Source organism: Saccopteryx bilineata, chromosome 2 (genome assembly GCF_036850765.1).
Source record: "Saccopteryx bilineata isolate mSacBil1 chromosome 2, mSacBil1_pri_phased_curated, whole genome shotgun sequence".
NCBI lineage: Eukaryota > Metazoa > Chordata > Mammalia > Chiroptera > Emballonuridae > Saccopteryx > Saccopteryx bilineata.
Window position 1 is genome coordinate 240714409 of NC_089491.1, and position 16524 is coordinate 240730932.

General features: G+C 43.3%; 1 protein-coding gene across 3 annotated transcripts in view; it reads right to left on the minus strand.

Annotated features, from left to right (window-relative positions):
• Positions 1-16223, minus strand: part of SNX19 (sorting nexin 19) — a 55187-nt gene extending 38964 nt beyond the window's left edge. For all 3 annotated transcript variants that reach the window (XM_066259753.1, XM_066259754.1, XM_066259755.1), the window contains exons 1-4: positions 14035-16223; positions 11933-12071; positions 10832-10932; positions 10603-10722 (exon numbers count right to left, since the gene is read on the minus strand). In XM_066259753.1, the coding sequence (XP_066115850.1) occupies positions 10603-10722; positions 10832-10932; positions 11933-12071; positions 14035-15738 (2064 nt within the window). In that variant the 5' untranslated portion in view covers positions 15739-16223. The remainder of the gene's footprint in view (positions 1-10602; positions 10723-10831; positions 10933-11932; positions 12072-14034) is intronic.
• Positions 16224-16524: the final 301 nt, after the last annotated feature.

The window sequence follows — 16524 nt, forward strand, 5'->3', positions numbered from 1 at the left end:
GTCAAAATTAAGAAATCTGAAGTTGACAGAAACTTCTCTACTCAGAAAGAGTAATAAAACAAATCTTCAATGCAAAGTAAGAATTATCTCTATTTCTCAGAATGGGAAAATGACACATAGATATTTGCTTTTAAAAAATGTACAAACATTCCAAAATAGCAGCAGAGTAGGCAGACGCACGAACTGCAACCTCCCAGGACCAAACTGGATTACAAATTAATTTAAGAACAATCATCGTGAAAAACCATCTTTGGACTAAAAGAACAGGACTCAAAAACCAAGGAGCACAGAAGAATCCACACCAAGTCTGGTAGGGAGCAAAGGGGTGCGTTAGGGGCTTCTCTGCTCCCAGGAGTGAGGGGAGGCTGAGGGTCCAGAGGGTTTCTCATTGCGAGGAGAGAGACCCTGACAGGCAGGGGTCCTCAGTCCCAGGACTGGAGCACAAGCCTAGAAACCCAGGGACTGGAGGAGAGAGACTGACAGCTTTGAGTGGGGAAAAGAGTGGGAGTTCTGTCTGTGGGAAGTGGCTGGCAAAAGAAGTTGCAGCCTTAAAGGGCCAGCACAGAAAATATTACTTACAGCCACTTGCCTGGGACTCCGGGGTCGAGGAGGGCTGATAGGACTGGTCTTGCATGAGGAGAGTGCACAGATTGAGGCACAGGGACACAAATGGTGATGGGGAGAAGAATACCTGAGCTGAGTCATTATCCAGTGCTAAGGCGGCCTTAGCGAGGGGGAGGGTCACTCCCTCCATCCAGCACAAGCCTAGCGTGGAACCAGTTGACCCACCTCCAAAGAACTCTCGAGCTCCAATCAGTGCAAAAGGTTGATCAGAAAGGAGAAAGTAAAGGTGAGGAGAAGAGACTCAGGTTTCAAGGGAGACCTGAGCTACACCTCCCCCTTCTGATACAGAGAACATGCCCACCCCTGGAGAGTCACTGGGCAGACCGCACCTTCTGTTTCTCAGAGGTCACACCCACCGCATTCCTGGATAGTTTCAACTGGGGCCAAAGAACAAAATACGCCCCACTTCCCCCTCCTAAACACAGAAGCTCCCTACTGGGCTTAGCAAACACAGAAGCTCCCTGCTGGGCTCAGCAAACAAGCAGCAGGGAAATTAAGAGTTTTAAGTGGCTGTATTAGTTAAGGAGAATTAAAATCATAGCAACCATCAGAGGCTGAGGGATAAAGACCTAGAGGAGAAGCCACATTCCATAAGCCAACCTCAGACCCAAAACCCTAACAAGCTTGCAAACTGCACACAGAAAAAAATGGGAAGACAGAGGAATGTAAATCATAGAATCAACAAGAGGAATCACCAAAAAAGAAATGAATGAGATGGAAGTAACCAACTTACTGAATGCAGAGTTTAAAATAATGATTGTTAGGATGCTTAAGGATTTCAGAGCTACTATGGATGGACTTAATGAGCACCTAAATAAAGAAACTGCAAGCATCAAAAAGGACACTGAAATCATAAAAAAGAATCAATCAGAAATGACAATTACAGTATCAGAAATGAAGACTACACTAGAAGGAATCAACAGCAGGCTGAAGCAGAGGACTGAATCAGTAAATTAGAGGACAAGGTAAATAAAAATAGAGCAGCAAAAAGAAAAGAGGCTCAAAAAGTCTGAGGAAACTCTAAGAGAGCTCTGTGACAATATGAAGAGAAATAACATCCGAATCATAGGTTTTCCTGAAGGAAAAGAGAAAGAACAAGGGATAGAGAACTTGTTTGAAAAAAAAATCACAGCTGAAAACTTTCCTAAATTGATGAAGGGAAAAGTCACACAAGTTCAAGAAGCACAAAGAGTCCCAGTAAAGAGAAACACAATGAGGCCTACATTAAGACACATTATAATTAAAATTCCAAAGTTAAAAGATAAAGAAAAAATACTAAAAGCAGCAAGAGAAAGAAGTCAATTACCTATAGAGGAGCCCCCATGAGGATGACATCCGACTTTTTAACTTAAACACTTGAGGCCAGAGGGGAATGGCAAGAAATATTCAAAGTAATGCAGAACAAGAGCCCACAACCAAGACTTCTTTATCCAGCAAGATTATCATTTAAAGTTGAAGAAGAAATAAAAAGCTTTCCAGACAAAAAGAAAACTCAAGGAATTCATTACAACAAAACCAGTACTTCAGGAAATATTAAGGGGCTTGCTGTAAAAAGAAAAAAAGAATAAAAGAAATTGAGAAAAAGAGGATTACAGATTTAAAGAATAAAATGGCAATAAACAATTACTTGTCAATAATAAACTTAAATGTAAATGGATTAAATGCTCCAGTCAAAAGACATAGGGTAGCTGCATGGATAAGAAAACAGGACCTGTACATATGCTGTCTACAAAAAACCCACATCAAAACAAAAGATACATAGACTGAGAGTAAAGGGATGGAAGAAAAAATTTCACGCAAATGGAAAGGAAAAAAAAGCTGGGGTAGCAATACTAATATCTGACAAAATAAACTTTAAAACAAAGGCTATAGTAAGACATAAAGAAGGTCACTAAATAATGATAAAAGGAGCATTATAACAGGAAAATATAACTATTATAAGCAAATATGCATCTAATATATGAGCACCTAAATATATAAAACAGATTTTGATGGACAAAAAGGACAAGATCAACAGCAATACTATAATAGTAGGGGATTTTAATACCCCACTAACATCAATGGATAGAACCTCCAGACAGAAAGTTAACAAACAGTGGCCTTAAATACACACTAGATCAACTAGATTTAATTGGTAGCTTCAGAAACTTTCACCCCAAAGCAGCAGAATATACATTCTTTTCAAGTGCTCACGGTACATTCTCTAAGATAGACGACATGTTAGGACACAAAACAAGTCTTAATAAATTTAAGAAGATTGAAATCATATCAAGCACTTTCTCTGATCACAACAGCATGAAACTAAAAATCAACTACAACAGAAAAACTGAAAATCATTCAAACACTTGGATACTAAATATAAATAGCATGCTATTAAATAATGAATGGGTTAACAATGAGATCAAGGAAGAAATCAAATATTTCCTTGAAACAAATGAAAATGAACATACAGCAACTCAAAATTTATGAGACACAGCAAAAGCTGTCCTGAGAGGGAAGTTCATAGCATTACAGGCATATCTTAAGAAGCAAGAAAAAGCTCAAACAATTTAATCCTGCATCTAAAAGAACTAGAAAAAGAACAGCAAGTCCAGAGGAAGTAGAAGGAAGGAAATAATAAAGATCAGAGTGGAAACAAATGACATAGAGGCTAAAAAAACAATATAGAGGGTCAATGAAACCAAGAGCTGGTTCTTTGAAAAGGTAACAAGATTGATGAACCTTTAACCAAACTCACCAAGAAAAAAAAGAGGACTCAAATAAAGAAAATTAGAAATGAGAGTGGAGAAGTAACAACTGACACAGCAGAAATACAAAGTATTGTAAGAAAATACTATGAAAAACTGTATGCCAAAAAATTAGACAACCTAGACAAATTCCTTGAAAAATATAATCATTCAAAAATCAGCCTGGAAGAATCAGAAAACCTAAACAGACCGATTACACCAAAAGAAATTGAAACAGTTAACAAAACACTCCCAACAAACAAAAGTTCTGGGCCTGATTGCTTCACAGGCAAATTTTACCAAATATTCAAAGAAGAACTAACTCCTATTCTTCTCAAGCTATTTCAAAAAATTCAAGAGGAGGGAAAACTTCCAAACTCCTTTTATGAGGTGAACATAATCTTCATTCCAAAACCAGGCAAAGACACTACAAAGAAAGAAAACTACTGTATAGGCCAATATCCCTGATGAACTCAGATGCTAAAATTCTCAACAAAATATTAAGCAAATCAGATCCAGCAATACATGAAAAAAATCATACATCATGATCAAGTGGGATTTATTCTGGGGAGGCAAGGCTGGTACAATATTCACAAATCAATCAATGTGATTCATCACACAAACAAAAGGAAGGATAAAAACCACATGATAATATCAATAGATGCAGAAAAGGCATTTGATAAAATCTAGCACCCATTTAAGATCAAAACTCTCAGCAAAGTGGGAATACAGGGAACATACCTCAACATGATAAAGGCCATCTATTACAGACCCACAGCCAACATTATAATTAATGGGCAAAAATTAAAAGCAATCCTCTTAAGAACAGGAACAAGGCAAGGGTGCCTCCTCTCACCACTCTTATTCAACATAGTTCTGGAAGTCCTAGTATAGCAATCAGACAAGAAGAAATAAAAGGCATCCAAAATTGGAAAAGAAGTAAAACTTTCATTATTTGTTGATGACTTGATACTGTACATAGAAAACCCTAAAGTCTCAGTCAAAAGACTACTGGAACTGAGAAATGAATTCAGCAAGTTGGCAGGATATAAAAATCAATATTCAGGAATCAGTGGTATTTATATACACCAATAATGAACTGTTAGAAAGAGAAATTAAGGAAACAATTCCCTTCACTATTACAACCAAACAAATAAAGTACATAGGAGTAAATTTAACAAAGGAGGTTAAAGACCTATACTCAGAAAACTATAAAACATTGATAAAAGAAATCAAGAAAGATATAAACATGTGGAAGCACATACTGTGTTCATGGATAGGAAGAATAAATATCATTAAAATATTTATACTACCCAAAGCAATATATAAATTCAATGCAATTCCTATTAAAATACCAGTGTCATACTTCAAAGATATAGAACAAATATTCCAAAAATTTATATGGAACCAGAAAAGAAAGCAAATAGCCTCAACAATCTTGAAAAAGAAAAATAAAGTGGGAGGTATCACACTTCCTGATATCAAGTTATACTACAAGGCCACTGTACTCAAAACAGCTTGGTACTGGTGTAAGAACAAGCATACAGGCCCTGGCCAGTTGGCTCAGTGGTAGAGGTTGGCCTGGCATGCAGGAGTCCCGGGTTCGATTCCCGGCCAGGGCACACAGGAGAAGCGCCCATCTGCTTCTCCACCCCTCCCCCTCTCCATCCTCTCTGTCTCTCTCTTCCCCTCCTGCAGCCAAGGCTCCATTGGAGCAAAGTTGGCCTGGGCGCTGAGGATGGCTCTGTGGCCTCTACACCTCAGGAGCTAGAATGGCTCTGGTTGCAACACAGCAACGCCCAGATGGGCAGAGCATCGCACCCTGGTGGGCGTGCCGGGTGGATCCCGGTCAGGCGCATGCGGGAGTCTGTCTGACTGCCTCCCCGTTTCCAACTTCAGAAAAAAAAAAAAAAAAAAAAAAAGAACAGGCATACAGATCAAAGAAACAGAACAGAGAACCCAGAAATAAATCCACATCTTTATGAACAATTGATATTTGACAAAGGAGGTAAGAGCATACAATGGAGTCAAGACAGTCTCTTTAACAAATGGTGCTGGTTAAATTGGACAGCTACCTGCAAAAAAAAAATGAAACTAGACCACCAACTTATACCATTCACAAAAATAAACTCAAAATGGATAAAGACTTGAATGTAAGTTGTGAAACCAAGATCATCTTGGAAGAAAATATAGGCAGTAAGCTCTCTGACATCTCTCGCAATAATATATTTGCTGATTTAACTCCACAGGCAAGTGAAATAAAGGACAGGATGAACAAATGGGACTATATTAAACTAAAAAGCTTTTGCACAGCAAAAGACAATATGAACAAAATAAAAAGATAACCCACACAATGGGAGAACATATTTTCCAACACATCCAATAAGGGGTTAATAACCAAAATCTACAAAGAACTTGTAAAACTTAACACTAGGAAAGTAAACAATCTAATCAAAAATTGAGCAAAAGGACTGAATAGACACTTCTCCAAACAGGACATATAGATGGCCAATGGGCATGTGAAAAAATGTTCAACATCACTAATCATTAGAGAAATGCAAATTAAAACCACAATGACATATACACTATGGAATACTACTCAGCCATAAGAAATGATGACATTGGACCATTTACAGCAAAATGGTGGGATCTTGATAACATTATACGAAGTGAAATAAGTAAATCAGAAAAAAACAGGAACTGTATTATTCCATACATAGGTGGGACATAAAAGTGAGACTAAGAGACATTGATAAGAGTGTGGTGGTTACGGGGGGAGGGGAGAGAGAGAGAGAGGAAAAGGGGGAGGGGGAGGGGCACAAAGAAAACTAGATAGAAGGTGACAGAGGACAATCTGACTTTGGGTGATGGGTATGCAACATAATTGAACGACAAGATAACCTGGACATGTTATCTTTGAATATATGTGTCCTGATTTATTGATGTCACCCCATTAAAAAAAAACAAAAAAACACAATGATACAGGTCTTCCATATCATGCTTTTTACTTAAAAATTTTTTTAAATTTCTTTTGAATGCTGATGAACAGGAGATGCCAAATCTTTTTCTTTTCTTTTATTTATTTATTTATTTTTTTTGCATTTTTCCAAAGCTGGAAACGGGGAGGCAGTCAGACAGACGCCTGCATGAGCCCGACCAGGATCCACCTGGCATGCCCACCAGGGGGCGATGCTCTGCCCCTCTGGGGCATCGCTCTGTTGCATCCAGAGCCATTCTAGCACCTGAGGCAGAGGCCACAGAGCTATCCTCAGCGCCCGGGCCATCTTTGCTCCAATGGAGCCTTGGCTGCGGAAGGGGAAGAGAGAGACAGAGAGGAAGGAGAGGGGGAGGGGTGGAGAAGTAGATGGGCGCTTCTCCTTTGTGCCCTGGCCGGGAATTGAACCTGGGACTCCTGCACGCCAGGCTGATGCTCTACCACTGAGCCAACCGGCCAGGGCCACCAAATCTTTTTCGCCTGCAAACTACTACCTTCTTTATTTGATCCAGCTAATAACACTGTTTTGTCTTTTTCCAAATAGCTCCAGATATATGGAAAAGATTTATATAGGCGGATGGGGATCCTCAAACCCCTCAGCGAGATCTTCTGAGCTTGGCTTTTAAGATACCTAGAGGCAGAAAAAGCCCAATAGAGATCAGGGGAACTACTAGCTTTTAGGATACGCCCTTAAAGGTTCCAAAGCCCCAAAGAGGTCTCATAGGATGCCATCTGGGTCCTGCTTCAATAGTGGAAAGGAAGGTCATTGAGCTAAAGCCTGCCAGACTCACATGCCTTTGCTGTGAGGAAACAGGGACACTGGAAGGTAGGCTTCCCCCTCACTCCTCTAAGGGAGGGTTCAGTCTCTTCCAGCCCTGCTCCAGCCACCTATGACCTAACCTTGCCCAGAAAGCTGGGGTTTGCCACTGAAGGCTGAAGGTGCCCAGGGCCATCGGCCCCATCTATGACACTGTGGCCGAGCCTAGGGTATTTCTTCCAAGAAGCAGGTAAACTGATCTCATTTGCACAAGGGCCACTTAACTATGTCTTGCCTAAATAGTCAGGGTTTTTATTCTTCCCTTGAAGATCTCTGTTGTGGGTGTTAATAGTCCTATTTTCTGCTGCTTTGTTTAATATATAGTGTTTCCTTTATTCCTCCTACCTCAATGCCCCACTCATATTTCAGGCTGGGACCTACTCCTAATTTAGAGCTCTCTTTCCCCCTTTTGCCAACTTCTATTATGAATCTACCTTTGCCACCCAGCTTAGTGTATCCCAAGGTTCTCTTTACCAAGCCACAGTCGCAGAGCTCCAGGGAAAAGCAACCTGGTCTCATCTCTCCAGGCAGAGGAGAACAGAAGCTCCATATCCACACATGCTGCAGATGGCTTTTCCAGTCTACCTGAATCATTACCAGCTAGAAGCAGCGGTCACTGGGACTTGAACGTGAGCTGCAAAGTATAGAATTGTGACAACAATTTCAGTGCCATGCGGACGTTTCCTGGATGTGGACTTTTCCTGGACTCCTGCTCCTTGTGATAGCTCCTAACAGACTGAACTGGGGTTGGGTTGTATTTTTCAGGGATTTGGCATGGTGTTGGGGCCAACTTGGACTTGGTGAACAGGTTAAGTACACTACTCTTTTATGGATTCTTGCTGTATTGGCGAAGAGTTTGCTTAAAGGCTTTAATCACTGTAAAAAAAAAATAGAAGACTAGATAAAGAGGATATGGCACATATACACCATAGTATACTATTCAGCCATAAGAAATGATGACATCGGATCACTTACAACAAAATGGTGGGATCTTGATAACATTATATGGAATGAAATAAGTAAATCAGAAAAAAACAAGAACTGCAGGATTCCATACATTGGTGGTACATAAAAACGAGACTAAGAGACATGGACAGGAGTGTGGTGGTTACGGGGGGGGGGGGGGCGGGGGTAGGGAAGGAGGGAGAGGGAGGGGTACAAAGAAAACTAGATAGAAGGTGACGGAGGACAATCTCTCTTTGGGTGATGGGTATGCAACAGAATTGAATGACAAGATAACCTGGACATGTTTTCTTTGAATATATGTACCCTGATTTATTGATGTCACGCCATTAAAATAAAAATTTACTTATAAAACAAACAAACAAGCCACAATGAGCTATCACCTCACACCAGTCAGAATGGCGCTCATTAACAAAACAACACAGAATAAGTGCTGGTGAGGATGTGGAGAAAAGGGAATCCTCCTGCAGTGCTGGTGGGAATGTAGATTGATGCAGCCACTGTGGAAAACAATATGGAGATTCCTCAAAAAATTAAAAATTGAGCCTGACCAGGCGGTGGCGCAGTGGATAGAACATCAAACTGGGATGCGGAGGACCCAGGTTCGAGACCCCGAGGTCGCCAGCTTGAACGTGGGCTCATCTGGTTTCTGCAAAGTTCACCAGCTTGGACCCAAGGTTGCTGGCTTGAGCCAAGGGTTACTCGGTTTGCTGAAGGCCTGTAGTCAAGGCACATATTTCAAAAAAACAATCAATGAAGTAAGGTGTCGCAACAAAAAACTGATGGTTGATGCTTCTCATCTCTCTCCGTTCCTGTCTGTTTGTCCCTATCTATCCCTCTCTCTGTCTCTCTCTGTCTCTATAAAAAATTTTTTTTTTTAAATTAAAAATTTAACTGCCTTTTGACTCAGCTATCCCACTTCTGGGAATATACCCTAATAACAAATCACTGATTCAAAAGAAGAAATGCACCCCCATGTTTATTGCAGCATTGTTTACAATAGCCAAATTCTGGAAACAGCCCAAGTGTTCGTCAGTAGACAAGTGGATTAAAAAGCAGTGGTACATACACACAATGGAATACTACGCCGCCATGAAAAAGAAGGAAATTTTACCCTTTGTGAAAACATCGATGGACCTAGAGCCTATCATGCTAAGCGAAATAAGCCAGGCAGAGAAAGAAAGAAAAATATCATATGACCTCACTCATATGAGGAATCCAATGAACAATATGAACTGAAGAATGGAAGAGAGGCAGAGAAGGGATTAAAGCAGTGATAGTCAACCTGGTCCCTACCGCCCACCAGTGGGCGTTCCAGCTTTCATGGTGGGCAGTAGTGGAGCAACCAAAGTATAAATAAAAAGATAGATTTAACTATAGTAGGTTGTTTTATAAAGATTTATTTTGCCAAACGTAGCGAAAATCCGACATAAAGTACTTGGTAAGTAATTATTATATGCTTTAATTTGCTGTAACTCTGCTTTATTAATTTTATAAAGTAAAGTTACTTCCCTACTTTATAAGTCACCAATACTGTGGTGCCAGTGGGCAGTTAGAAAATGTTACTATTAACAGAGATACAAAAGTGGGCAGTAGGTATAAAAAGGTTGACTAACCCTGGGTTAAAGAGTCCAGAGGGAAAGCAGTCAGAGGGGAAGGGGATGAGAGGAGCGGATCAAAGAAAGGAAAGACATTAGTGAAAGTATATAAACATAACACAGAGAGATAGAGGGCAGGATAGTAAATTGTGGGAGAAAGGGGGGAAGGTGGAAGGTGGTGGGGGAGGGGGCAAAGGGGCTATCAAGGAGAAAACGGAGGGGAAGGGAGGGAGAAATATTTGGGGGTACACTTGTAACTATGTAAACACAAATTAAAATCAATTTAAAAAAGTATACAAACAAATGAAACCCTAATATATTGAAGACACATTACCTTTTCTTTTGGCACCTCTCACGAGCTAATACTGCTGGCTCAAAGCAGCATCACGACTTTTTAACTCATACTTGTACAGTAAAGACTTGGGCATAACAAACCAGGGAAAGAACACAGACGGTAGCATGAATGTGCTTAACGTAGCTTAGGAAATATAACTTGTTCTCTGGGCTCACAAAATTGTAGTCTTTGAGGAGGGTCCTTATCTGTTTTGTGGACTGTGGTACCATGAACAATCAGTACAGTACACAGATTCAGACAGGCAAGCAGTGAGCAGATGCTGCAAGAATCAATGAATGAACATACCTGCATGGAACTCTGGGGAGTTTACTTTGTGCACTCCTCTCTAGTTAGCAGTTCCTTCCTCATAGCACTGACCGCCTCCTAACTCCCACCAATTCAACAAGTTGATGATCCAACAGGTCTTGAAAACGCTAGTCCATGTTCTCCTAACTCCTCTGAGCTGCCTCTCCCCGCCCCCATACTTTTAAAACACTGCATCCAGTCAGATGAGAAAGTAAGCTGAGCAGTGGTCCTGCTGGTACCTTGTCTATCCTGGAGACCATGAACGGTTTCTTGACAAAGGCAATACGGGCATCTGTGTTCAGAGCAAGGAACTCCTGCATCTCTTCACTATTAGCGATCTCAGGAATGGCACAGAGTTGCTGTAAAAGACACAAGAACTTCAAAGAGAAAGTCTAGTCCCTAAGATCTCTCCACCTTGGGTGTCTGGTGGGTAAAATGAGCGCACAGCCAAAACAGAAGGATGCTGACCTTTAGGAATGTTTCCAGGAGGCTCTTACGGGCTTCAACTTTGTCACTATCCATGTTTCCAAATGGGAGATCCGGAAAGAGCTTTTTAGGACCCTTCACATCTTAAAAAAAAGAAAAAAATTACTCAGTTAACATTCTTTGAGAGCTATTCCATGTAAAACACAGATTATATGTAATAAAAACTAGAATTGTTAAATTTATTTCTCTGGGATTTTTATTTCAGGAGTTCCAAATATACCCCAGGCATATAATACATACAACCCCCTCCCATTATTATGTGAATGTTAAGGTATAAAGAACATATATTATATACTACAATGGTTATGAATAAGGGCCCTGAAATCCAACTGCCCAAGTTTAAATTTCAAGTTGCTTAACCTTCCTTTGATTTTGTTTCTTTTCTGTAAAGTGGAGATAATGGTAGTATCTATCTCAGAATGTGTTACCCAATTCAATGAGCTAAATATGTAAAGTGCTTAGAAGAGGCTCTGGCATATATTTCCAAGCTTGCCTCAGTAGTAGCTATTGTTATTAGGAAAGAAAATGCTTAACTGAAATCCAGTTTGTGCCTAAACTTATTAAAATGTTTATTTGGGTAATAATTAGCTTTTTAAAATAAACAATGTAGCTGCTTACTAGCTTATTTTTAGAATTAAGTTTGACTACATTTTTTTATTGTCTGTCTTATGGCATACCTAAAAAAAGTTATTAGAGGCAAGTTGGCAAGGGTTTCTGGATAATATTTTCATACTTAAGAACAATCAATCTGTGAATCTGGAAGATTGATTTCACTCCTCACGCTACCTCACAGACATAAACGGAACTGTGAAAGTTCCTTTCTTAAGCGGAACTAAATGGGACACCAGGGCAAAACATTCAGTGACGAAGGAGTACCTCAGAAACAATGTGACCATTGCTGTCCAGTACTAAAACCCAAATCACCTGAATGTAAACCAGGGGGAAGGGGCAGTAAAAGACCCTTGAATGTCTCATTCTCTTCCTCCATCCCTCCCCACAAACCAACGGGCCACCAGCCTCTCAGATCAAGGTAGCTAGATGTGAAAAGCAAACAGGCAGTCCAGGGCTGGGGGAACTGCTGACTTTTGATGAATTTGCGTAGATCTGATTTCTCCTCCAGACGGGTCTGTAGGTTCAGGAACTCGCGGTAGCGGCGGTTCACAGTATGGTATGCCACCTGCTGTAGGCTGCTGCTGCTCTCGCCGTCAAGGGCCGTCTCATACTGTTGAATGAATAACCTTGTTTACCGTGACAGTTCAACAGCCACACAGTAAGAGGGTAGGACCCTGTTCTTCACTGTTCCGGAACCTACCAGATATGGTAGCTGCTCTAAGTTGTAATGAACAACTCAAATTCCAAGGAGGGCTGAATGAAGGAATGAGATGCATTTCCCAACATAATGTGGCCCAGAAAGTGAAAAAGGAGTTTTACTGCTCTCTACTTCTTCCATCTCATAGCTCCATCCTCCAAACACTTTCCTCTAGCCACTTATAAAAATGGGTACAGAGCCTGACCAGGCGGTGGCGCAGTGGATAGAGCGTTGGACTGGGATGCGGAGGACCCAGGTTCGAGACCCTGAGGTCGCCAGCTTGAGCGCGGGCTCACCTGGTTTAAGCAAAAAGCTCACCAGCATGGACCCAAGGTCACTGGCTCGAGCAAGGGGTTACTCGGTCTGCTGAAGGCCCACGGTCAAGGCACATATGAGAAAGCAATCAATGAACAACTAAGGTGTCACAACAAAAAACTGATAACTCATCTCTCTCTCTCTTCCTGTCTGTCCCTATCTATTCCTCTCTGACTCTCCCTCTGTCCCTGTAAAAAAAAAAAAAAAAAAAAAAAAAAAAAGGGTACCGAACTATTTTTCAAATCCCAAAGACAGAATGTAAACCAGAAGGTATAATACAACACTGATATAAATGATACAACCTCTTTCACCCCGTAATTATGGGGCTGGATGTTATAAGAGGATAAATATTTTGCCATTATATTCAACCTGTAATTATGTATTTTAGTTGGGGGAAAAATAACTTAAAACAGCTGGTGAACAAAAATCATTTGTCTGGAATGCATTAAAGGGACATGCATGTGTTTTTGTTTTGCTCAGGGCAGATGAATTATTATTATTCTTGGAGTTAACTAAATATTTTTTTCTAAAGTACATATCATCCATATGATTAGAAGACACGTGAAGATCGGAGATGTTATAAGGGGTTCAAGTTCACATGCTTGGAGGGCCAGTATGTAGGAAAAGAGAACCTGTACTGTATGCTTCCCCAGAGCCAATACCCTGAACATGAAAGCTGCAACTTAGTACAGGGGAGGACTTTTAAATACAATGAAATGCTGTGGAAGAACCACGTATGTGCTTGTTCTCAGAAGTAGGTTACCGTGCTTGGTTGAGACACTATACTGTGGGCAAGTAATGGGAGAAACAATTTACTTGTTGGTGGGATTTGAGCCAGGTGTTTTAAAAACTTCTAGAGCCATAGAGAAAGAGAGAAGTATTATGAGCTGACATGAACAAAGTAGTCCATCAGACCAGCAAAAGGTCTAGTTAAGAGACAGGTAGAATTCCAGGTGGAGCTCTCACACTGCAGGGCCTTGGAGTTATAAGGCTTTCTGTGGAATATTCTATTCCTTGAAGGACACTATCAATACCGATACATTTCCAAACCTCGCTAAAATTTGGTAAAAAAACCTAACTCTCCAGGAGCTTTTCAGGAAACTGTTGCTCTAATTGAACCAGCCATCTGATACATAAACGCCTTTTATGATTTCTGCAAAGTAGTTTCCACTTCTGTACTTAAGCATCTCTAGAAATAAGGAACTTACTATCTTCTGAGATATGTATAGATATATGTAAACAATCTTCCTTTTAAAACAAACTACAAAAGATATGAGTATTTTTAAAAAGAAAGAAATCAGCAGGGAACAAGTATAAAAAAGAGGAATTTTGGATAAGGCTCTATACATTGGGAACCACTGAAAAATATGACCCTTAGTATCTTAACAACCTTGAGATTCTAGGACTGTGTAGGTATGGGATTGAAGGCTACCTGGCTTTACAAATGAACTTCAGACTCATAGCAAACAAGGAGTAGCCCCTCTTTAAAACCCTAGCTTCACCGACTGCTTTCCAAACCCATTACAAGCCCAGTGGGTGACCGCAGTTAGAATCCTGTTACCTTCACCGTGTAGAGTGTGTACGGGTGGAATCCAGTGCCACTGTGCTCTCGAGCAGTAACGGTGCCAGTGATACGCAGGTTCTGGATGACAACTGGGCCATCTGGACTGCTCAGGGGCTCAAAACTGAAGGTGGCTGAGCTGAGAGGACCAGTTGGAGAGGAGGACAGCAAAACCTGTGGCAGACTAGAATCTAGGGAGCTCACACCATTGGTAAGATCTTTCTCTAAGCTGGAGGGACGTGGCGGGCAGGTTCTTTCTGGACTCGCTAGCAGCGTTTTAAGAGAACTGACATCTCCTTGCTCAACCTCCTTGTCTACTGCATCAATCTGGATCTCCGGGCAGGAATTCTGCATGGAGACCAGCAGGCCTGTGTCTGTTTCAGTTCCTGGGCCTTCCTCAGCCTCTGCTCCTTCAATTCTTTCTGAACCCTCAGTATCTTTAGACTCCAGAGACTGGGAGCTGCCTAAGGCACACAGAGCATCCTGGATCCTGTCAGACAGAAGGTTGCTTGGGGTCATGAGCATGATGGTTTCTTTGCCCAGTTCAGACAATGGAGACTCCAGTTCTGCGTCTTCACATAAGAACAGAGGGCTGCGGATATCTGGCTGTAGAAAATGAGATGAGTTGTTTCCTACTTTCCTTTCTTCTGGCCCCCTACGCAGATCTCCCTCTACAGCTTCATGGCCTTCTTCAGCTTCTGGGGAGGCGCGTAGCAGTCCCTCGGGCTCACTGCAGTTGAGGAGCAAGGGCGCTGGAGCTGGAGAGGACGCTCTCACTTCTGGCAGACTCTGTACTTCAACAACCAGTGGCAGAGACGTGGGCACTGAGGGCTGTTCCAAGGTGCTGGCCGGGCAGAGTGGTTTAACCACTGCTGCTGGATTGTTTCTGGCCTTGGAAAAGATGCCCACGAGTACAACGTGGATCCAGTCGGGATCGGAGAGCTTGCTGATCATTGGTAAGAACACATTGCAAGTGATGAGTTCGACCACTACATGGCGTCCTGTCCGGGTCTCCAAGTGGGGCTTTGGCACTAGTCTTCGAAGCAGCAAATTTACAATGCTACGTGCATGGGTAACCTCAGCACTGGAGCTTTGCACAGCAGGATGTGGGGCGGTAGCCCTGAAGTAAGCCTCCCAGAGTTGGGAGGCCTCAACTGTACCACTCGGTTTCCCCGCCACAGCCTCCTTTGCCTGAATGTAGCTCTGCAGGTGACAGCCGCAGAGAGTCAGAACCCTCTGGGCAAGAGCATGACTGTCCACCATGCCCATCCTCCGCCGCAGCTCCTGCGCCAACCCTCGCATGGCCGCCTCCATTTCTTCCTCGAAGGCTGGCTCCGGACTCACTGAGCAATACCAGGATGACACAAAGTCCCGAATAATCATCTGGATGGTGCGGTTGATCTCTTGTTCCAGCTGCCTCTCTGCCTCGGGGTTGGGGGGGCAGACGGCCATTGGGATGAAGCGTTCCAGATGCAAGCGGCCCGAAGCGCCCACGATGGCGTCCGGGCCCAGCCATCCCCCCAGCACCATGAACAGCGCAGAGAGAAGGCAGAGAAACCACACATTGACCAGAAAGTGGATGACCAGGAGCCAGCCTAGCAGGACCCCCACAGCCATTAGCGTCCGGCCACTCAGCAGGCTACTGAGGCCAGAGCTGGACCTGGCTGGGGTCACTTGGAACGAGGACACTGTTTCGGGCTTCATAGCTGAAAGAACCAGGGGCTGCTCCCGACCACCGCTGTGTCCGCAACACTGGGGAGTCGGAGGGGGGGGGCGATTAGGGAACCCGGCGCAGCCCTGGGCCCTCGCCGTCCTACAGGAGCCGCAGAGCGACCGCCCTGGCTCCAGCCCCTTCCGGCGGACACGCTGCTCTCCGGGAACACTGCGCGGCCCGCATCCTGCCCGCGTCTGGGCCTGTGCGCAGCCTCAGGAGCGCGGTGCCGGGCTGGCGGGGCTCCCTCCCCGAGCACTTACAGACGCCCAGGGCCGGGCCGGGCACGCCGGGTCACACACCGCCGGGGGCGGCCGCCTAAAGGGCCCCGGCGTGACTTGGGCTCAGGAGTGTCTTCTCCGCAGGCTTCGGAGAGGCCCTCCGCCGGGCTGCGGCGGCCTGGCCGGGGGACTGCGCTCCCCAGCCCAGATTCTGCTAGGGCTACCGGCTCGTGGCCGCCGGCGACAGCTTCCGGGTCGCCTCCGGCGGAAGCGAGGCATGCTGGGGGAGCGGTCGAGCGCCCGCAGGCGCGGCGCTGCTCGGCGCCCCCTGGTGTTCAGGAGACGCCATCACGGCACTATCACAATGCAGTCCCCGAACCTAAAAGAGTGCGGAGCGCCTATTGGCCAAGAGTTCCCCAAGTGGTAAGAAGCCCTCCAATATCCAGACTTCCTGCTTTAATGATTATATGAGGTCAGCAAACACCTTTTACTGCTTAGGAAAGACTTTCAATTCAGTGTATTTTAATCCTATGTACACATTTTTCACTGAACAACACG